The sequence below is a fragment of the Pecten maximus genome, chromosome 1 (assembly GCF_902652985.1).
Source record: "Pecten maximus chromosome 1, xPecMax1.1, whole genome shotgun sequence".
Taxonomy (NCBI): Eukaryota; Metazoa; Mollusca; class Bivalvia; order Pectinida; family Pectinidae; genus Pecten; species Pecten maximus.
Genome location: NC_047015.1, coordinates 2,986,098 through 3,011,539, shown reverse-complemented (window position 1 = coordinate 3,011,539; position 25,442 = coordinate 2,986,098). Strand labels below are relative to the sequence as shown.

At 46.0% G+C, this 25,442-nt stretch overlaps 1 protein-coding gene and 1 long non-coding RNA gene across 2 annotated transcripts; one reads left to right on the top strand and one right to left on the bottom strand.

The window, feature by feature from the left end:
- Positions 1-1,133: 1,133 nt before the first annotated feature.
- LOC117322460 lies at positions 1,134-2,705 on the top strand. Its single transcript, XR_004531556.1, has 2 exons — positions 1,134-2,028; positions 2,100-2,705. It is a non-coding gene; the product is annotated as an uncharacterized LOC117322460 (long non-coding RNA).
- Positions 1,970-24,447, bottom strand: LOC117322453 (kelch-like protein diablo). Its single transcript, XM_033877376.1, has 8 exons — positions 24,335-24,447; positions 20,586-21,619; positions 18,650-18,796; positions 18,224-18,355; positions 17,878-18,054; positions 14,695-14,841; positions 14,162-14,327; positions 1,970-3,321 (listed from the first exon to the last, which is right to left on the bottom strand). Exons 2-8 carry the CDS (start codon positions 21,550-21,552, stop codon positions 3,165-3,167), a joined length of 1,893 nt encoding a protein of 630 aa, XP_033733267.1. The 5' UTR covers positions 21,553-21,619; positions 24,335-24,447; the 3' UTR covers positions 1,970-3,164.
- Between the last annotated feature and the right edge of the window lie 995 nt (positions 24,448-25,442).

The window sequence follows — 25,442 nt, the reverse complement described above, 5'->3', positions numbered from 1 at the left end:
TGTCAGACCACACGCTTGTCATATCTGTCACATATCACAGGTGTCAGACCACACGCTCGTCATATCTGTCACATCATCACAGGTGTCTGACCACACGCTCGTCACATCATCACAGGTGTCAGACCACACGCTCGTCATATCTGTCACATCACATGTGTCAGACCACACGCTCGTCATATCTGTCACATCATCACAGGTGTCAGTCCACATGCTCGTCACACCTGTCACATCATCACAGGTGTCGGACCACACGCTCGTCATATCTGTCACATCATCACAGGTGTCAGACCACACGCTCGTCATATCTGTCACATCACAGGTGTCAGACCACACGCTCGTCATATCTGTCACATCATCACAGGTGTCAGTCCACACGCTCGTCATATCTGTCACAACATCACAGGTGTCAGACCACACGCTCGTCATATCTGACACAACATCACAGGTGTCAGACCACACGCTCATCATATCTGTCACATCACAGGTGTCAGACCACACGCTCATCATATCTGTCACATCACAGGTGTCAGACCACATGCTCGTCATATCTGTCACAACATCACAGGTGTCAGTCCACACGCTCGTCACACCTGTCACATCATCACAGGTGTCAGACCACACGCTCGTCATATATGTCACATCATCTCAGGTGTCAGATCACACGCTCGTCACATCAGTCACATCATCACAGGTGTCAGCCTACACGCTCGTCATATCTGTCACATCATCACAGGTGTCAGATCACACGCTCGTCACATCTGTCACATCATCACAGGTGTCAGTCCACACGCTCGTCATACCTGTCACATCATCACAGGTGTCAGTCCACACGCTCGTCATATCTGACACATCACAGGTGTCTGTGCTTTCAGACGTTTTAATCAGCAACTTGCTTCTGAGTCGACGCGTATCAGAGACGTATATACAACAGAGCTGTACACACAAAATTGTTCCGAATTGATGATGTTACAAGTTGTATGTAAATTAAGTTTAAGTTTGTTTTTTTAGAATTTCTTAAATACTATAGGGGTTCATATTTTGTTTACATTAAACCCATTGTTTACATTTGAATTAAGTGAATTATGTCTTTTCTACAAGCAATCAGAATTTGTATCGTAAAACTTTACCTATAAGGTAATTAACCTAAGTTGTCTCATTCACATCACCTATATACCATGGATTGTGGGAAGAAAACCACTGTAGCAAAATGGCCCTGTAGTAATTGCAAATTGAACACCAACGATATTAAAAGTTTACTGTTGGAATCTTTTTCTGGGAATTTGGCTCTATTACTTGAAGAATTATAACTGAAATCAAAATTGGTATACAACAACCCATGTCCTCATAATAAAGGCTAAACACAGGGTGAAGCGAATTGTTACATTTTATTATAGAACACATGACCCATTATGATAGAAAACTATTCAAATGTTGAAAGTTATAAACAGACCCTTAGAATAGGAAATTAGTCAAATGATCATGTTAACTATGGCCCGTTATAATAGTAAAGTATGTCAAAAACATAAATTACGTTGGTGATACACATAATCATCAATTTCTAAAGATTAGCGTTTCATTCTTTTTTGGCATTTGTTAAGACTTCTGATGGATACATTTCACTTGTTATTAACTAATTCACAAATATAACTCAAAAGTCTATTCAGCACTTACATAATTGTTGTCTTAATTTGCATTAATCGCAGGTATATGTTCACGTTTGTTTATAAAACCTCTGATGTCACAGGTCAGGGGTCGCCGAAAAAAGGTCAAAGGCTTTGAGCTTCAGGTGTGTTTTCAAGAAAAATTGCAATTAGTCTAAAGCTAAAGTCGCTATGAAAGTCACACTTCAGCATTTTTAGTTTCATCCTTAAACAATTTTATAAGCTTAATATACAGAGATGTAGCAATTTGTTCTGGGTACACTTTAAGGAAATTAAAAGCAAACAAAAAAGGACAGAATAGGCATTGATTGAGCTGTATCACAAAATCATTTAATATGTCCTTTCCTTGTGTGTAAAATAAAACAAGGTATATGACACAAATCAATGGTAAAATCTTCGTCTAAAAGATACACAGCTGACCAATCAGAATAGAACAAGGTATGACACAAAACACAAATCAATGGTAAAATCTTCGTCTAAAAGATACACAGCTGACCAATCAGAATAGAACAAGGTATGACACAAAACACAAATCAATGGTAAAATCTTCGTCTAAAAGATACACAGCTGACCAATCAGGATAGAACAAGGTACGACACAAACACAAATTAATGGTAAAATCTTCGTCTAAAAGACACACAGCTGACCAATCAGGATAAAACAAGCAATATGTATTGTGTACAATGAGTTAGCACTGTAACATTTGGTTTCTATTACTTCAATTGTCATGTTACAACTTCAAATCATCCCAGACACCGGGGTATCACCAAGGAACAACAGTTCTTAAGATAAATATTGTTATTATAGAGAAATGCTGTGATGTCATGGATATAAATAACTCTTATATGATAAACATTTCCATTTATTTGAATCATATAAAATGTAACTTTTCGCACTTTTGATGAGCTAAGCTAAAATATTTGTAATACTTCTTCCACAAATCTTACATTAAAAACCTCATTTTACATCCTGTAATATGGCAATGGTGAGTCACCTACGATTGAACATGAAGATCAAAACAAAGAAAGACAACTCCCAGAAATACAGTACATTAAAAGATGTAATATATACCTAAAAGGACTAGTCATTCGTACTAATTATAATTGATATTTTACATTTAAACACAAACTGAAGCCAAACTACACTACCACTCTGTTGCCATTTAATCATTTGGAGCGTAAAATCATTTCAAACCTCCCAAAGACATGCTGGTCCACTATCTGTATATATGTGTGTATATCTAGATACTATGATAGTATAAAATTACTAATCAATAAGTCAACATTTAATCAATGTTTTAAGATCATTAAAAACAGAAGTTAATGAGATTCATAATTAAGTATCAATGGTGTTTACAAAATCAAAAATATCACTATAATTCGAGAGAGAATCAAACAGTGTCATGGGATAACACTGCTTCCAGAATTTCAATCTCTGTTCATACATTCTGTTTATATCTCATCAGTAAGACATGTTCTGTCTCGTACACTAGTATCAGGTGTGTCACACGGTACAATGGTGAGTGTGTCGGTCACGATTTAGAACGTCTTTATGAAGTACCAGAGATACACAGCTGAGCCAGCTACGACTTGACTGCATTTCCCCTACGATCTCCCAGCTGTCTGTTTCTGGATCATAGCACTCTATTGTGTCATGGTACCTGTAGAATACAATTACACCTCAATATTATATTTCATTGGAATTGAATCTCACCAATACAAAACAAGACCTCACACCATACTGACCCAGCCCTCCTCCACTCCCAGGACGTAGACACCACCAGATACGACTGTGACCATACTGTCCCAGCCCTCCTCCACTCCCAGGACGTAGACACCACCAGATACGACTGTGACCATACTGTCCCAGCCCTCCTCCACTCCCAGGACGTAAACACCACCAGATACGACTGTGACAATACTGTCCCAGCCCTCCTCCACTCCCAGGATATAGACACCACCAGATACGACTGTGACCATACTGTCCCGGCCCTCCTTCCCTCCCAGGACGTAGACACCACCAGATACGACTGACCATACTGACCCAACCCTCCTCCACTCCCAGAACGTAGACACCACCAGATACGACTGTGACAATACCGACCCAGCCCTCCTCCACTCCCAGGATGTAGACACCAGATACGACTGACCATACTGTCCCTGCCCTCCTCCACTCCCAGGACATAGACACCACCAGATACGACTGTGACCATACTGACCCAACCCTCCTCCACCCCCAGGATGTAGACACCACCAGATACGACTGTGATCATACTGACCAAGCCCTCCTCCACTCCCAGGACATAGACACCACCAGATACGACTGTGACCATACTGTCCTGGCCCTCCTCCACTCCCAGGACGTAGACACCACCAGATACGACTGTGACCATACTGTCCCAGCCCTCCTCCACTCCCAGGATGTAGACACCACCAGATACGACTGTGACCATACTGTCCCAGCCCTCCTCCACTCCCAGGACATAGACACCACCAGATACGACTGTGACAATACTGTCCCAGCCCTCCTCCACTCCCAGGACGTAGACAACACCAGATACGACTGTGACAATACCGACCCAGCCCTCCTCCACTCCCAGGACATAGACACCACCAGATACGACTGACCATACTGACCCAACCCTCCTCCACTCCCAGAACGTAGACACCACCAGATACAACTGTGACAATACCGACTCAGCCCTCCTCCACTCCCAGGATGTAGACACCACCAGATACGACTGACCATACTGTCCCAGCCCTCCTCCACTCCCAGGACGTAGACACCACCAGATACGACTGTCACCATACTGTCCTGGCCCTCCTCCACTCCCAGGACGTAGACACCAGATACGACTGTGACAATACTGACCCAGCCCTCCTCCACTCCCAGGACGTAGACACCACCAGATACGACTGTCACCATACTGTCCCAGCCTCCTCCACTCCCATGACATAGACACCACCAGATACGACTGTCACCATACTGTCCTGGCCCTCCTCCACTCCCAGGACGTAGACACCAGATACGACTGTGACAATACTGACCCAGCCCTCCTCCACTCCCAGGACGTAGACACCACCAGATACGACTGTGACCATACTGTCCCAGCCCTCCTCTCCCAGGACATAGACACCACCAGATACGACTGTGACCATACTGACCCAGTCCTCCTCCCCTCCCAGGACGTAAACACCACCAGATAGGACTGTGACCATACTGTCCTGGCCCTCCTCCACTCCCAGGATGTAGACACCACCAGATACGACTGTTACCATACTGACCCGGCCCTCCTCCACTCCCAGGATGTAGACACCACCACACCACCAGATACGACTGTGACAATACTGACCCAGCCCTCCTCCACTCCCAGGACATAGACACCACCAGATACGACTGACCATACTGACCCAGTCCTCCTCCACTCCCAGGACGTAGACACCACCAGATAGGACTGTGACCATACTGACCCGGCCCTCCTCCATTCCCAGGACGTACACACCACCAGATATGACTGTGACCATACTGTCCCAGCCCTCCTCCACTCCCAGGACGTAGACACCAGATACGACTGTGACCATACTGTCCTGGCCCTCCTCCACTCCCAGGACATAGACACCACCAGATACGACTGTGACAATACTGTCCCAGCCCTCCTCCACTCCCAGGACGTAGACAACACCAGATACGACTGTGACAATACCGACCCAGCCCTCCTCCACTCCCAGGACATAGACACCACCAGATACGACTGACCATACTGACCCAACCCTCCTCCACTCCCAGAACGTAGACACCACCAGATACAACTGTGACAATACCGACTCAGCCCTCCTCCACTCCCAGGATGTAGACACCACCAGATACGACTGACCATACTGTCCCAGCCCTCCTCCACTCCCAGGACGTAGACACCACCAGATACGACTGTCACCATACTGTCCTGGCCCTCCTCCACTCCCAGGACGTAGACACCAGATACGACTGTGACAATACTGACCCAGCCCTCCTCCACTCCCAGGACGTAGACACCACCAGATACGACTGTCACCATACTGTCCCAGCCTCCTCCACTCCCATGACATAGACACCACCAGATACGACTGTCACCATACTGTCCTGGCCCTCCTCCACTCCCAGGACGTAGACACCAGATACGACTGTGACAATACTGACCCAGCCCTCCTCCACTCCCAGGACGTAGACACCACCAGATACGACTGTGACCATACTGTCCCAGCCCTCCTCTCCCAGGACATAGACACCACCAGATACGACTGTGACCATACTGACCCAGTCCTCCTCCCCTCCCAGGACGTAAACACCACCAGATAGGACTGTGACCATACTGTCCTGGCCCTCCTCCACTCCCAGGATGTAGACACCACCAGATACGACTGTTACCATACTGACCCGGCCCTCCTCCACTCCCAGGATGTAGACACCACCACACCACCAGATACGACTGTGACAATACTGACCCAGCCCTCCTCCACTCCCAGGACATAGACACCACCAGATACGACTGACCATACTGACCCAGTCCTCCTCCACTCCCAGGACGTAGACACCACCAGATAGGACTGTGACCATACTGACCCGGCCCTCCTCCATTCCCAGGACGTACACACCACCAGATATGACTGTGACCATACTGTCCCAGCCCTCCTCCACTCCCAGGACGTAGACACCAGATACGACTGTGACCATACTGTCCTGGCCCTCCTCCACTCCCATGACGTACACACCACCAGATACGACTGTGACAATACCGACCCAGCCCTCCTCCACTCCCAGAACGTAGACACCACCAGATACGACTGTGACAATACCGACCCAGCCCTCCTCCACTCCCAGGATGTAGACACCAGATTTGACTGACCATACTGTCCCTGCCCTCCTCCACTCCCAGGACATAGACACCACCAGATACGACTGTGACCATACTGACCCAACCCTCCTCCACCCCCAGGATGTAGACACCACCAGATACGACTGTGATCATACTGACCAAGCCCTCCTCCACTCCCAGGACATAGACACCACCAGATACGACTGTGACCATACTGTCCTGGCCCTCCTCCACTCCCAGGACGTAGACACCACCAGATACGACTGTGACCATACTGTCCCAGCCCTCCTCCACTCCCAGGATGTAGACACCACCAGATACGACTGTGACCATACTGTCCCAGCCCTCCTCCACTCCCAGGACATAGACACCACCAGATACGACTGTGACAATACTGTCCCAGCCCTCCTCCACTCCCAGGACGTAGACAACACCAGATACGACTGTGACAATACCGACCCAGCCCTCCTCCACTCCCAGGACATAGACACCACCAGATACGACTGACCATACTGACCCAACCCTCCTCCACTCCCAGAACGTAGACACCACCAGATACAACTGTGACAATACCGACTCAGCCCTCCTCCACTCCCAGGATGTAGACACCACCAGATACGACTGACCATACTGTCCCAGCCCTCCTCCACTCCCAGGACGTAGACACCACCAGATACGACTGTCACCATACTGTCCTGGCCCTCCTCCACTCCCAGGACGTAGACACCAGATACGACTGTGACAATACTGACCCAGCCCTCCTCCACTCCCAGGACGTAGACACCACCAGATACGACTGTCACCATACTGTCCCAGCCTCCTCCACTCCCATGACATAGACACCACCAGATACGACTGTCACCATACTGTCCTGGCCCTCCTCCACTCCCAGGACGTAGACACCAGATACGACTGTGACAATACTGACCCAGCCCTCCTCCACTCCCAGGACGTAGACACCACCAGATACGACTGTCACCATACTGTCCCAGCCTCCTCCACTCCCAGGACATAGACACCACCAGATACGACTGTGACCATACTGACCCGGCCCTCCTCCACTCCCAGGATGTAGACACCACCACACCACCAGATACGACTGTGACAATACTGACCCAGCCCTCCTCCACTCCCAGGACATAGACACCACCAGATACGACTGACCATACTGACCCAGTCCTCCTCCACTCCCAGGATGTAGACACCACCAGATAGGACTGTGACCATACTGACCCGGCCCTCCTCCATTCCCAGGACGTACACACCACCAGATATGACTGTGACCATACTGTCCCAGCCCTCCTCCACTCCCAGGACGTAGACACCAGATACGACTGTGACCATACTGTCCTGGCCCTCCTCCACTCCCATGACGTACACACCACCAGATACGACTGTGACAATACTGACCCAGCCCTCCTCCACTCCCAGGACATAGACACCACCAGATACGACTGACCATACTGACCCAGTCCTCCTCCACTCCCAGGACGTAGACACCACCAGATAGGACTGTGACCATACTGACCCGGCCCTCCTCCATTCCCAGGACGTACACACCACCAGATATGACTGTGACCATACTGTCCCAGCCCTCCTCCACTCCCAGGACGTAGACACCAGATACGACTGTGACCATACTGTCCTGGCCCTCCTCCACTCCCATGACGTACACACCACCAGATACGACTGTGACAATACCGACCCAGCCCTCCTCCACTCCCAGGACGTAGACACCAGATACGACTGTGACCTTACCGTCCCAGCCCTCCTCCACTCCCAGGACGTACACACCAGATACGACTGTGACCATACTGACCCGGCCCTCCTCCACTCCCAGGACATAGACACCACCAGATACGACTGTGACCATACTGTCCTGGCCCTCCTCCACTCCCAGGATGTAGACACCACCAGATACGACTGTGACCATACTGTCCTGGCCCTCCTCCACTCCCAGGACATAGACACCACCAGATACGACTGACCATACTGACCCAGCCCTCCTCCACTCCCAGGACATAGACAACACCAGATACGACTGTGACAATACCGACCCAGCCCTCCTCCACTCCCAGGACATAGACACCACCAGATACGACTGTGATCATACTGTCCCAGCCCTCCTCCACTCCCAGGATATAGACCCTGCTAGATACGATTGTATCCATACTGACTCAGCCCTCCTCCACTCCCAGGACGTAGACACCACCAGATACGACTGTGACCATACTGTCCTGGCCCTCCTCCACTCCCAGGATGTAGACACCACCAGATACGACTGTACCCATACTGTCCCAGCCCTCCTCCACTCCCAGGACATAGACACCACCAGATACGACTGTGATCATACTGTCCCAGCCCTCCTCCACTCCCAGGATATAGACCCTGCTAGATACGATTGTACCCATACTGACTCAGCCCTCCTCCACTCCCAGGACGTAGACACCACCAGATACGACTGTGACCATACTGTCCCAGCCCTCCTCCACTCCCAGGACATAGACACCACCAGATACGACTGTGACCATACTGACCCAGCCCTCCTCCACTCCCAGGATGTAGACACCACCAGATACGACTGTACCCATACTGTCCCAGCCCTCCTCCACTCCCAGGACGTAGACATCACCAGATACGACTGTGACCATACTGTCCCAGCCCTCCTCCACTCCCAGGACATAGACACCACCAGATACGACTGTGACCATACTGTTCCAGCCCTCCTCCACTCCCAGGACGTAGACACCACCAGATACGACTGTGACCATACTGTCCCAGCCCTCCTCCACCCCCAGGACATAGACACCACCAGATACGACTGTGACCATACCGACCCAGCCCTCCTGCACTCCCAGGACGTAGACACCAGATATGACTGTGACCATACCGTCCCAGCCCTCCTGCACTCCCAGGACGTAGACACCACCAGATACGACTGTGACCATACTGTCCCAGCCCTCCTCCACTCCCAGGACATAGACACCACCAGATACGACTGTGACCATACTGACCCAGCCCTCCTCCACTCCCAGGATGTAGACACCACCAGATACGACTGTACCCATACTGTCCCAGCCCTCCTCCACTCCCAGGACGTAGACATCACCAGATACGACTGTGACCATACTGTCCCAGCCCTCCTCCACTCCCAGGACATAGACACCACCAGATACGACTGTGACAATACCGACCCAGCCCTCCTCCACTCCCAGGACATAGACACCACCAGATACGACTGACCATACTGACCCAACCCTCCTCCACTCCCAGAACGTAGACACCACCAGATACAACTGTGACAATACCGACTCAGCCCTCCTCCACTCCCAGGATGTAGACACCACCAGATACGACTGACCATACTGTCCCAGCCCTCCTCCACTCCCAGGACGTAGACACCACCAGATACGACTGTCACCATACTGTCCTGGCCCTCCTCCACTCCCAGGACGTAGACACCAGATACGACTGTGACAATACTGACCCAGCCCTCCTCCACTCCCAGGACGTAGACACCACCAGATACGACTGTCACCATACTGTCCCAGCCTCCTCCACTCCCATGACATAGACACCACCAGATACGACTGTCACCATACTGTCCTGGCCCTCCTCCACTCCCAGGACGTAGACACCAGATACGACTGTGACAATACTGACCCAGCCCTCCTCCACTCCCAGGACGTAGACACCACCAGATACGACTGTCACCATACTGTCCCAGCCTCCTCCACTCCCAGGACATAGACACCACCAGATACGACTGTGACCATACTGACCCGGCCCTCCTCCACTCCCAGGATGTAGACACCACCACACCACCAGATACGACTGTGACAATACTGACCCAGCCCTCCTCCACTCCCAGGACATAGACACCACCAGATACGACTGACCATACTGACCCAGTCCTCCTCCACTCCCAGGATGTAGACACCACCAGATAGGACTGTGACCATACTGACCCGGCCCTCCTCCATTCCCAGGACGTACACACCACCAGATATGACTGTGACCATACTGTCCCAGCCCTCCTCCACTCCCAGGACGTAGACACCAGATACGACTGTGACCATACTGTCCTGGCCCTCCTCCACTCCCATGACGTACACACCACCAGATACGACTGTGACAATACTGACCCAGCCCTCCTCCACTCCCAGGACATAGACACCACCAGATACGACTGACCATACTGACCCAGTCCTCCTCCACTCCCAGGACGTAGACACCACCAGATAGGACTGTGACCATACTGACCCGGCCCTCCTCCATTCCCAGGACGTACACACCACCAGATATGACTGTGACCATACTGTCCCAGCCCTCCTCCACTCCCAGGACGTAGACACCAGATACGACTGTGACCATACTGTCCTGGCCCTCCTCCACTCCCATGACGTACACACCACCAGATACGACTGTGACAATACCGACCCAGCCCTCCTCCACTCCCAGGACGTAGACACCAGATACGACTGTGACCTTACCGTCCCAGCCCTCCTCCACTCCCAGGACGTACACACCAGATACGACTGTGACCATACTGACCCGGCCCTCCTCCACTCCCAGGACATAGACACCACCAGATACGACTGTGACCATACTGTCCTGGCCCTCCTCCACTCCCAGGATGTAGACACCACCAGATACGACTGTGACCATACTGTCCTGGCCCTCCTCCACTCCCAGGACATAGACACCACCAGATACGACTGACCATACTGACCCAGCCCTCCTCCACTCCCAGGACATAGACAACACCAGATACGACTGTGACAATACCGACCCAGCCCTCCTCCACTCCCAGGACATAGACACCACCAGATACGACTGTGATCATACTGTCCCAGCCCTCCTCCACTCCCAGGATATAGACCCTGCTAGATACGATTGTATCCATACTGACTCAGCCCTCCTCCACTCCCAGGACGTAGACACCACCAGATACGACTGTGACCATACTGTCCTGGCCCTCCTCCACTCCCAGGATGTAGACACCACCAGATACGACTGTACCCATACTGTCCCAGCCCTCCTCCACTCCCAGGACATAGACACCACCAGATACGACTGTGATCATACTGTCCCAGCCCTCCTCCACTCCCAGGATATAGACCCTGCTAGATACGATTGTACCCATACTGACTCAGCCCTCCTCCACTCCCAGGACGTAGACACCACCAGATACGACTGTGACCATACTGTCCCAGCCCTCCTCCACTCCCAGGACATAGACACCACCAGATACGACTGTGACCATACTGACCCAGCCCTCCTCCACTCCCAGGACGTAGACACCACCAGATACGACTGTACCCATACTGTCCCAGCCCTCCTCCACTCCCAGGACGTAGACATCACCAGATACGACTGTGACCATACTGTCCCAGCCCTCCTCCACTCCCAGGACATAGACACCACCAGATACGACTGTGACCATACTGTCCCAGCCCTCCTCCACTCCCAGGACGTAGACACCACCAGATACGACTGTGACCATACTGTCCCAGCCCTCCTCCACCCCCAGGACATAGACACCACCAGATACGACTGTGACCATACCGACCCAGCCCTCCTGCACTCCCAGGACGTAGACACCAGATATGACTGTGACCATACCGTCCCAGCCCTCCTGCACTCCCAGGACGTAGACACCACCAGATACGACTGTGACCATACTGTCCCAGCCCTCCTCCACCCCCAGGACGTAGACACCACCAGATACGACTGTGACCATACTGTCCCAGCCCTCCTCCTCTCCCAGGACATAGACACCACCAGATACGACTGTGATCATACTGTCCCAGCCCTCCTCCACTCCCAGGATGTAGACCCTGCTAGATACGATTGTACCCATACTAACCTGTCCCAGCCCTCCTCCACTCCCAGGACATAGACACCACCAGATACGACTGTGACCATACCGTCCCAGCCCTCCTCCACTCCCAGGATGTAGACACCACCAGATACGACTGTGACCATACCGTCCCAGCCCTCCTCCACTCCCAGGACATAGACACCACCAGATACGACTGTGACCATACTGTCCCAGCCCTCCTCCACTCCCAGGACATAGACACCACCAGATACGACTGTGATCATACTGTCCCAGCCCTCCTCCACTCCCAGGATATAGACCCTGCTAGATACGATTGTACCCATACTGACTCAGCCCTCCTCCACTCCCAGGACGTAGACACCACCAGATACGACTGTGACCATACTGTCCCAGCCCTCCTCCACTCCCAGGACGTAGACACCACCAGATACGACTGTGACCATACTGACCCAGCCCTCCTCCACTCCCAGGATGTAGACACCACCAGATACGACTGTACCCATACTGTCCCAGCCCTCCTCCACTCCCAGGACGTAGACACCACCAGATACGACTGTGACCATACTGTCCCAGCCCTCCTCCACTCCCAGGACATAGACACCACCAGATACGACTGTGACCATACTGTTCCAGCCCTCCTCCACTCCCAGGACGTAGACACCACCAGATACGACTGTGACCATACTGTCCCAGCCCTCCTCCACCCCCAGGACATAGACACCACCAGATACGACTGTGACCATACTGTTCCAGCCCTCCTCCACTCCCAGGACGTAGACACCACCAGATACGACTGTGACCATACCGTCCCAGCCCTCCTCCACTCCCAGGACGTACACACCACCAGATACGACTGTGACCATACTGTCCCAGCCCTCCTCCACTCCCAGGACATAGACACCACCAGATACAACTGTGACCATACCGACCCAGCCCTCCTCCACTCCCAGGACGTAGACACCAGATACGACTGTGACCATACCGTCCCAGCCCTCCTCCACTCCCAGGACATAGACACCAGATACGACTGTCACCATACTGTCCCAGCCCTCCTCCACACCCAGGACGTAGACACCACCAGATACGACTGTGACCATACTGTCCCAGCCCTCCTCCTCTCCCAGGACGTAGACACCACCAGATACGACTGTGACCATACTGTCCCAGCCCTCCTCCTCTCCCAGGACATAGACACCACCAGATAGGACTGTGACCATACCGACCCAGCCCTCCTCCACTCCCAGGACGTAGACACCAGATACGACTGTGACCATACCGTCCCAGCCCTCCTCCACTCCCAGGACGTAGACACCACCAGATACGACTGTGACCATACTGTCCCAGCCCTCCTCCTCTCCCAGGACATAGACACCACCAGATACGACTGTGACCATACTGTCCCAGCCCTCCTCCTCTCCCAGGACATAGACACCACCAGATACGACTGTGACCATACTGTCCCAGCCCTCCTCCTCTCCCAGGACATAGACACCACCAGATACGACTGTGATCATACTGTCCCAGCCCTCCTCCACTCCCAGGATGTAGACCCTGCTAGATACGATTGTACCCATACTAACCTGTCCCAGCCCTCCTCCACTCCCAGGATGTAGACCCTGCTAGATACGATTGTACCCATACTAACCTGTCCCAGCCCTCCTCCACTCCCAGGACATAGACACCACCAGATACGACTGTGACTATACTGTCCCAGCCCTATTATACGACTGTGATCATACTGTCCCAGCCCTCCTCCACTCCCAGGATGTAGACCCTGCTAGATACGATTGTACCCATACTAACCTGTCCCAGCCCTCCTCTCCTCCCAGGACATACACCTTGCCAGATACAACTGCGACACCTGGTCTGTATCGTCTCTCCAAGAGCGGACTTTTTTGGACCCACTGGTCTGTCCTCGGGTTGTAACACTCCACCTTACTGGTGTTTTCTGTAGAAGCATGCCAACCTCCTGCCATTAAAAATAAACTTATAATACCAAGTTTAGTTCTTTCAAAGATAGAATTCCAATATCTAACAATGATGGTTGTAGTTTTGATTTGTAAGTCAAAACCATTTCTACCTGATTGTATGTATACATGCATAAAAGTTATCCTAGCAGAAAATTATAAGTGTGTCGAAATGCTGAAGTGACTTCTTCCTTTGCTTCGAAGGTCTCCAGATTGTATAATTCACACTTCCTCTTTACAGTCATGGTAATAGGCTTGCTCCTGTTATAACCTGATGTATATATCCATAGAAAAAACTATTTGATTTTTAACTTTGAGTAGCACCACAACCAACGGTGGCCATCAGTAACTGACACAGTGGAGGATTACCTATGATATACAGGAACCCATTGAGAACACAGGCCCCAGAACCTGAGCGTGGAATCAACATGGAGTTCTTGTCTGTCCACCTGTCTGTGCGTGGGTTGTAACACTGGACTAGTTCTATCCCATCTCCGTCCTCAAGTACAGCTCCACCTGCAGGTAAGTGTGTTTATTTAGTAACAAAATTATCTGAATTTGAAGTCTACAATTATTATCAAATGCCCAGGTTAATTAAACACACAAAAGAAAATTATCTATACACAGTTTATGTTGTAATAGTGTTTTAATATTGATTTATTGCAAAACTTCTAATTGTCAACTTTCCAAAATAACTAATTCTCAAAATTCACCAAAATATAAGTTTGGTTAAAGTTGGACTGATGCAAAAAATATATAAATTGCACAACTATTAATGCCAGAAGTTATATTTTTACCAGGCACATCTATCAAGTTTGAAAAATATTTGGAGATGAAAAGCAACAGTACTTTGGACTAAAAATTAAATTAACTCCTTTGAAAATAGTCAAACCCAAAACAAATAGCACAGCTCCCTATTGTACTATCATCTTTAGATAAAGTTTGGTCAAGAAGGTGATTTAGGAGACCTCGGATCATAACTTAAGATTAACAACAGGCCCAGAGGGCCTGTATCGCTCACCTGGATTTCATGAGATATGAAACAAGAATGATTATTAAGTATATTTGTCGCTGGTATTGCTATGTCAATATATCATAGGCATTTTATATGGGTACGTGAGGATTTTATGTCAAAAAATGCATTAATCCGTGAAATAAAATGAACTTTTGCCACAACCCCATAGGGATGCTACCACACAAATGTGAGTGATATCCATTGCTTAGTTTAAGAAAAGAAGTTGTTTAAACCAATTGACCCCGCCCTCTGCACCCCGGGGGGAGTGGGGGTCAGTTGCTTCCTTTATAAAATTTTGAATCCCTACCCAAAAGGATGCTACCAGGCAAATATGAGCGATATCCCTTGCTTAGTTTCAGAGAAGAAGTTGTTCATATCAATTCAGCCAAATTGACCCCTCTTGGCCCCGCCCCTCAGGCCCCCCGGGGGGTCAGCCTCACCATTTGTACAATTTTGAATGCCCACCCAATATTGACGCTACCAGGCAAATATGAGCGATATCCATCACTTGATTTCAGAGAAGAAGTCGTTTATATTAAGAGAGCCAAATTGACCCCTTTTGGCCCCGCCCCTCAGACCCCTTGGGGGCAGCCCCACCATTTGTACAATTTTGAATCCCCACCCCATAGTGATGCTACCAGGCAAATATGAGTGATATCCATTGCTTAGTTTCAGAGCAGAAGTCGTTTATATCAATTCTATAAAACTGACCCCTTTTGGCCCCACCCCTCAGACCCCAGGGGGTCAGCCCCATCATTTGTACAATTTCAAATTCCTACCCCAAGGTGATGCTACCAGTAAAATATGAGAGATATCCATTGTTTGGTTCCAGAGAAGAAGTCAATTATATGAATATAGCCCGATTGACCACATTTGGCCCCGCCCCTCAGGCCCCTGGGGGGTCAGTCCCATCATTGGTACAATTTTGAATCCCAACCCCATAGTGATGCTTCCAGGCAAATATGAGTGACAGGCATTGCTCAGTTTCAGAGAAGAAGTCGTTTATATCAATATAGCCAAATTGACCACATTCTGCCCCACCCCTCAGGCCCCTGGGGGGTCAGCCCCATCATTTATACAATTTTGAATCCCCACCCCATAATGATGCTATCAGGCAAATATGAGTGATAGCCATTGCTTGGATTCAGAGAAGAAGTCGTTTATATCAATATAGCCAGATTGACCACATTTGGCCCCGCCCCTCAGGCCCCTGGGGGGGTCAGCCCCATCATTTGTACAATTTTGAATCCCCACCCCATATTGATGCTACCAGAAAAATATGAGTGATAGCCATTGCTTGGTTTCAGAGAAGAAGTCGTTTATATCAATAGCGCAAAATAACCCCTTTTGGCCCCGCCCCAGAGGCCCCCAGGGGGTCAGCCCCATCATTTGTACAATTTTGAGTCCCCTAACCATAGGGCTGCTTCTGACCAAATTTGGTCAAATTCTGATGTGTAGTTATGAAGAAGAAGTCAATTGTTGACGGACGGACGGACGGACGACGGACGGACGGATGACGGACGCAACGGTATGGCATAAGCTCACCTTGGTCGAGCTAACAATAAATAAGGGACTTACTCTTTCTATTTTCATTCCAAAAACATCAATACAAATACAAATGTACATGTACATGAAGACGGTAAAAGTTACATTCATAATGTAAACGGATAAATATCAAGATTATTAAACAAATGACCATTTTTGAGCATAATTTAGAAATAAAAACCTGACATCAGCAAAATTCTTCTATTTGCTTGTCTTTTTTTTTTTACAAAAAGTCTGTTTTTACCAATAATCTATAAGATATTATAGATAATTGCATACAGAAACTATTTCTGCGAGATTGCAAAAATAGAGTCTATTGTTATCAAAAAATCATCTTTAAGATAAGTTGAATTGCCTTTTGAGCAACAACGGACAGTAAATAGTTTCTATAAAGTGAAGACGTTTCCCAAGATCAGATAATTAAAACAAATTGGACAGGAGTGGAATATAAGACTGAACAAGAGGCCAATGGACCTTAACGGTCACCTGAGGTTGGAAATATTTCAGTCAATTTAATTGACCCTTTTTTGCCTCCGCGCATCAGCCCAGAGGTCAGTCAGTGCCAACATGTGCATACTAGCAAGCTGTCATCCCATGCTGATGTTAACCGAGTTAGAGTGATTTCCAATAGAAATCAAACAAATGATAGTGAAAAATGTGATTTCCCCTTTATAAACTATATATAATAGTAAAGATTTAACACAGGGGCAAACGTGAGACCCCAGGGTCATGAAATTCACAATTTTGGTAAAGCATTTTAAGACCCTTCCATCTATGAAGAGTATTTGATTCTTCCTTATTTGGGTTTTGAGAAGAAGTTTTTTGAAATTTCAGTTAATTTGAACTTTTTTGGCCCCGCCAATAAGCCCCTGGGGGTCAGTCAGTGCCAATATACTTGTATATAAAACAGGCATTCCATGCTGATAATTCTAACCAAGTTTGTATTACATTCTCTCTCACTCTTGCCTAAGGTTGATAAGGTGTAAACATACCTGTTACATACAGACAGCCTTCCATGGCAGCCACTGCAGGACTGGTCAGGGCTATCTTCATGGCTGCCACAAATGTCCACGTGTTAGTGGTTACACTGTACTGTTCAACACTGTCTAATCGACTGGAGCCATCCCAGCCTCCCACAGCGTACATGTGACAGTCTAGCATCGCTACACCTACACAGCAAAGGTCAGTTAAAGCTCACCATTATTTATCTAAATATATCTTACTTCATTTCAATCTTTGAAGATTATGTAACTTATGAAAATGAAATGAATTACTAAGAGTATCATACATATTTATTATACATATTTGAGTGTGCTATGGAGTAGTAAATCGCCATACCTAGCTCAGATCTGGCTACTTGCATGGGGGACAACTCTTCCCAGCAGTCGATACAAGAATCATACCGCCACACACTCTTACTGGCAGAGCCGTCGGGGTACTCTCCTCCAGCCAGGTACAGATAGGTGGAGCCTAAAACAATGTCATAATACTGTTAACAACAGCTATTACTGTGACACATGTATGTGTTTTCCTGGTGGAGGAAAGTCCACAGGGAAAACCACCGTGACATATGTGTGAGATAGTATGTTAACAGTACAGATATAATTGTATATGCCATCATGGGAGATCAAACCAAAGATCTAAGAAGGGTGATCTGGTGGTCATGCTACACAGTTGTATTGACTGTTATTAATCATTAGTGATATAAACAAACTTAATTTAAATGAACATTTTACATGGCATTCATTAACACTGGAAACTCACCTGAAGCCACTAACCCATGCTTGCTAACAGCAAATGGAAGACATGCTAACGGTTTCCACTGGAATGTGCTAGGATCCAGGGTTTCCACACTGCGGAGAACCACCTTGTCATCTTCTCCTCCAACAGCAACAATCACCTCTGTCATCACTAAAGTTTACCAAAACGTTACATGAACAACACAAGTAGTGTCATATTTATATTAAAATTATACAAGTGTATAATGTATATTAGCAGTACATTTAAATAAACCTACACTTAGAACTCTTCCCTGAAGTTGATATCGGAATTGTACTGCCACACACTTGGCAGAGCCAATATATCACGATTTTGGTTTGTTTTTGTTTAACGTCCCATTAACAGCCAGGGTCATTTAAGGACGTGCCAGGTTTTGGAGGTGGAGGAAAGCCGGAGTACCCGGAGAAAAACCACCGGCCTACAGTCAGTAACTGTAGGTTTCGAACTCGCATACCCAGAGGTAGAGGGCTAGTGATAAAGTGTCCGGACACCTTAACCACTCGGCCACCGCGGCCCCAAATATATATCACGAAATGATATACGAGTACAATGATAAACCAGTATAATGGTATACCAGTACAATGATATACCAGTGCAATGATAAACCAGTACAGTGGTATACCAGTACAATGATATACCAGTACAGTGGTATACCAGTACAATGGTATACCAGTACAATGATATACCAGTACAATGATATACCAGTACAATGATATACCAGTACAGTGATATACCAGTACAATCGTATACCAGTGCAATGATAAACCAGTATAATGGTATACCAGTACAATGATACACCTGTACAATGATATACCAGTACAGTGATATACCAGTACAATCGTATACCAGTGCAATGATAAACCAGTATAATGGTATACCAGTACAATGGTATACCAGTGCAATGATAAACCAGTACAGTGGTATATACCAGTACAATGGTATACCAGTACAATGATATACCAGTACAATGATATACCAGTGCAATGATATACCAGTACAGTGGTATACCAGTACAGTGATATACCAGTACAATCGTATACCAGTACAATGATACACCTGCACAATGATATACCAGTACAATGATATACCAGTACAATGGTATACAATGGTATACCAGTACAGTGATATACCAGTACAATGATATACCAGTATAATGATGTACCAGTACAATGGTATACCAGTACAGTGGTATACCAGTATAAAATGGTATACAATGGTATACCAGTACAATGGTATACCAGTACAATGGTATGCCAGTACAGTGGTATACCAGTACAATGATATACCAGTACAGTGGTATACCAGTATAATGATATACCAGTACAATGATATACCAGTACAATGGTATACCAGTACAATGATATACCAGTACAATGATATACCAGTACAATGGTATACAATGATATACCAGTACAATGATATACCAGTACAATGATATACAATGATATACCAGTACAATGGTATACCAGTACAATGATATACCAGTACAATGATATACCAGTACAATGATATACAATGGTATACCAGTACAATGATATACCAGTACAATGGTATACCAGTACAGTGGTATACCAGTACAATGATATACAGTGATATACCAGTACAGTGATATACCAGTACAATGATATACCAGTACAATGATATACCAGTACAATGATCGATATACTAGTACAATGGTATACAATGGTATACCAGTACAATGATGTACCAGTACAATGATATACCAGTACAATGGTATACAATGGTATACCAGTACAATGACATACCAGTACAATGATATACCAGTACAATGGTATACCAGTACAATGGTATACAATGGTATACCAGTACAATGATATACCAGTACAGTGGTATACCAGTATAATGATGTACCAGTATTAGGTACATATTAATTTACATTTTATTTAGATATTGACTATACCTGCACTTTTCCTGAGTCGTGTCCGCTGGTTGTGGAACTGACATTGTCTGTCTTTCAACAATTGAAATGTCTTGGCCTCCTCTACCAATCGTCTACAAGCCACAGACTGCATAATTGTTGTGTTGCTTTCAACATAATCGTGAATGAAGTAGGGATTAGTTAGTGGCAGCCTCACACACTCCAACACATTGTCAAAGTCATCCTTACGTTTCTCAAGGTCAAAATTCAACCAACTTGCTGCCGCTTCAAATATGACCTCCTCATTATCACATACTAAATCATCATCACACAGAATTTCTACAAGCTTGGACTGGTTGATTTGGACAAACTCTTCTTGCTGCCAAACTGTGACAAAGTTTTGTAATAAATATTCCCGAGATTTCTGCTGTAGGTCATCACAGGCGTGAATTTCAGCAAAACAATGGATACCTATACAATTGGATTCATCCATGTTTTGTTCAAGGTAATGGCAACAAGCCTCTTTCACTGTCAAAACTTCAAAAAGGTTTGCTGCAGACAACAGAGACTGGACATTTGATTTATTGATAAGTATTTCTGATGTATAAGCAAAGTCAAGGAGAAGTTCTACCATGGATGCTTCCATACAATTTATAGAAATCTTATCTTGAAAACTTTCTGCCATACTTCCAGCAAACATGGCTTTGAAATATGGGCTGAATGAAGACAAGATGACCTTATGGCAATAGAACTCTCTGCCATCTACACATATTGTAATGTCACAGAATGTTTGACTTTTTCTCAGATTATTTAGTCCTGCAAGAAGCTGCGCTGGATGTGAGACCTCGACGAATCGGTATTCATCTTCTGACACAGTAGAACCATGGTTGCTCACAAGAGAATCCATGCTTGGAATTCTCATGGAAGAGAACAAAGGTAGATGAAGGTTTGATCCAAAGTTAACAGGTAGAGTCGAAGAAACAGCACCTCCATCCGAGGAGTCCCCCATGTTTACAGGTCCGCCGAGACCTACACTTATGTATTACAGGTCATTAAGTACAAGTAAAGATCAGCATCTGTAAGAAACATAAATCTATTAAATGTAGGACAAAGTAAAAAGTATCCTGTATAATCGTATATATATATTTAGTTGATCCTGATTATATATATGGACATTGCTTGCTGCAGTAAAGGATGAACAAAATGGTCAACAAGGGCCCGTTGGAGGGCCACAACATACGCCCACTGCAATATTTGACACTTGGAAGGGGGTAGTTTCACAGGTTGTAATGCTTTAAAATGAAGTATCATTGTTGGAAAGTTGGAAGGAGATATTGATACACATAATGGTGTGTCGTCGAAACCGAAGGGCAACTTTAAATGACGAGATGTATATATGTTGCAAATATGGGAAACCTTGGTTTAGACACAACAACACAAAAATTAGTTCACATGTTTATATACAGAATACATACATTAAAAGAACCTCTTTGCAAAGAATCAGCCTCCTAATACCATTATTAAGTGAATGGTGAGCAATTACAAAATTTTAACCAGACAAGTAAAATTATCAAAGGGGAATAACTCCACAAATAAGGGGGTAAGGGGCATGATTTTGGTATGCGACACTTTGGCTCATGAATATGTAAATTTGTGTCAAGTATGGAGAGCCTGGGTTGAGTGGTACTGGAGTTATGGTCCGGACAAGTAAAATCATCAAAGGGGAATAACTCCACAAATAAGGGGGTAAGGGGCATGATTTTGGTATGTGACACTCCGGCTCATCAAGATGTATATTTATGTCAAGTATGGAGAGCCTGGGTCAAGTAGTATTGGAGTTATGGTCCGGACACCATATGTGCCCGCCCACCCACCAATATGATAACATAATACGTCCCGTCTTTCGTCGGGCGTATAAAAAACTTTTTATGGTATACGAGTGAAATACATTTTGTATGTGTAAATATTTAATTTTTTCTTTATTCAGTGAGTGTATCTTAAATTTTGTATTTCATTCATGACTTTAACTACCAATTTGTCTAACACTGATGACATACGGTATATAATTGTCAAATTTAATCAAGCTACCATAAACATAACAAGTTTTGCCCGATTAATCTTGGTAAATTAGACCTGATAATGCCAGGATGTATGACACCGATATATGGATTGATGTAGCTAAATGACAGTAGAAATGAGTGTCTTTCTTGTGGTTAGAAATTCAATATGGTGACCTAGCTATCAACACATATATTTGTTTCATCGACACCAGACTGAAATAAACTCTTTGATAAGACCACCACAAAGATACCCTTAAATGCTGTTTTTGGTTTGGGCCGTTTGGTTACAATTCGAGACTCACAGCACCCAGAAAATGAGGAATGGTTGTGTGAATCTGAGTATATAATTTATAACACCAGGCTTTGATAATCTGACAAACAGATGTCTAGTGTAGACATGTATCTCTCTGAATGCCCAAGTTTGGTGCTTAAGGGCCAGAAGCATGTAAGCTCAGGCTAGAATCTGAATTGAAAGTATGTTTATACATTCTAAAATGAAACAACTGTATGGTACAGTTTAATTAATTTTGGCTCTACTGTATCTTACTCTCAATTTGGTTCAGGAAGGAGCGGACATCTTGTGTTTTTAGTACGTGCCATTGAAATAGGTTTAGAAAGGAGCTGATATCTTGTGTCTTTAGTACGTGCCAATGAGATTGGTTTAGGAAGGAGCTGACATCTTGTGTCTTTAGTGCATGCCATTGAAATTGGTTTCGGAAGGAGCTGATATCTTGTGGCTTTAGTACATGCCATTGAAATTGGTTTAGAGAGGAGCCAATATCTAATGTGTCTTTAGTACATGCCATTGAGATTGGAAGTGGTAGACACTGCTGATGGATTTTTTCAGCCCTTGCCAAGCCCTCCTTGTTGCATTTTAATTCATTCGATTAGCAACATTGTGCATAAATAATACACATGTACTTAATTTTATTTTGAAACTTAATATTTAAAATGTTGAAATAATTTAATTCATTAAAAATAATCAATTATTATATTTTTTATTATACTTTTGTAGCGGGCAAGCTGAGCCTTGGTCAAACACCAGGTTCAGTGTTCAGGTGCAGATGCACAGCCAAATCTCGTGACACAAAGCTTCCGCTCCAGATAACAATTGAGGCATGCAAGATGGATCAAAACTTACTTAAGTTACCAGTCTCTGTGATATATATTTGTACGTCTCTGGTAATACTTTACAAAATAGTACAGTCTTGTCACAAACCATCCTGGAATCTCCTACCCGTCGACCTGTGCCTTCGCTCAAGCCATCAGAACCCATTTGGTAATCAAACACATACAGACCTCTAGAGACAGTTATAAACACTCGTCCTTTGATGCTGACACTGTAGACACCTACAAATCACTTCTCAAAGTGTCATTCCTATCTCAAATGCAAAATATGCTTTTTATTTTTATCTTAAAGAAAAAAATTAAATGTGATAATATCCACTAATATTTTAACAAATGCCTTTGGAATAATCATTACGATTGATGGCCCCCACTGCAAGTACAAAGAAGAACAGAAGGAGAAAAATCATCTGTGAAGATGGTCCGAGTTTCCTCTGGCCCTGACACCGTCAGGGCCAGAGGAAACTCGGGCTACTGTGAAGACTGCATGGTGTCGAGACCAATAAACTCTACCACACTACGATAGTTTTCGCCAAAAGCTACGAGTTGCTAAGTTTACATATTAAATGGTGTCCTTTACTTAAGAAATCATATCGTATCGCCTACCATATTTCTTACAACCAGCACTCCAACATCCCTGATATCAGCTGTCAACTCATGTTGACGATGGACGTATTTATCTCCATAATCAAAAGAGTTCCAAAACTAACTGCATCCAATTCTGGTTGTCTCCCTTGATCATATTAGAGCTTCTGTCGGCCTGTACGGGGTGCCGTTCATATTCACATTTGTAGTCATATAATTCAAACGACAAAGCGATATGACTTCAGTCAATTTTAGTTTGGTGATATCAATTAACAAACTGGAATAAACAGTATGACGGTTTTTCTTACAATTTACCTGTCTGTATGTCAAAAATATTTGAAAGAATAATTCATGACCAACTCAGCGATTTTTTACGTCAACTTTTAGTCCTTTCTTGTCAGCTTTCAGGAGTGGTTATGGGTGCCAGATTGTCCTGCTGCGGGCCCTTGAGGATTGGAGGCGGGCCTTGGACAACCATCAACATGTTGGTGCGGTTCTGATGGATCTGTCCAAGGCCTTCGACTGCATTCCTCATAACCTGCTGCTCGGGAAGCTGCATGCTTATGATTTGGGTAAGTCAGCCATTGACTTCACCAGCAGCTACCTGAGTGTCAGACAGCAGCAGGCCAGACTGGGACCTGTGACCAGTGAATGGGCTGATGTAAAGAATGGTGTCTCCCATGGCTCTATAGTTGGACCTCTGATTTTTAATATTTTTATCAATGATATTACTTTTGTAGACACCTGTAGTTTATGTGATAACTTTTTTTACACTTGAAAGACAGTTTAGAAAATGATAGCAAAGATCTTATAGACTGGTTCAATTTTAATGGAATGAAAGCGAATCCAGAGAAATTCCAATAATCTATCCAGTAATCTATTTTGAAAAAAGAAACCAACACCTCTGTAAAATCTTTCAATGTTGAAGGGTTAGAGATAATGTGTGAAGAAAGTGTAAAACTGTATTCTATTGATTTTCTTCTGAAGTTTGATCAGAGACATATATCTATATATGTCTCTGGTTTAAAATACATATCTCTCACCTTTGTAGGAATGCTTCTAAACATCTTGCTGTTTTAAAAAGACTGGGGTTACCAAGAAAGGAAATATTAAAATTTTTACATCTTTT

Bases quoted from the DNA above. Each gene is read 5' to 3' on its own strand.
- LOC117322453 (XM_033877376.1), bottom strand. From the start codon at position 21,552: ATGGGGGACTCCTCGGATGGAGGTGCTGTTTCTTCGACTCTACCTGTT. The intron at 18,797-20,585 runs GTATAGTCAATA...GGTAAACTTTAG, and splicing joins ACGACTCAGGAAAAGTGCAG to TGATGACAGAGGTGATTGTT. The intron at 14,328-14,694 runs GTAATCCTCCAC...TTTTAATGGCAG, and splicing joins TGGGTTCCTGTATATCATAG to GAGGTTGGCATGCTTCTACA.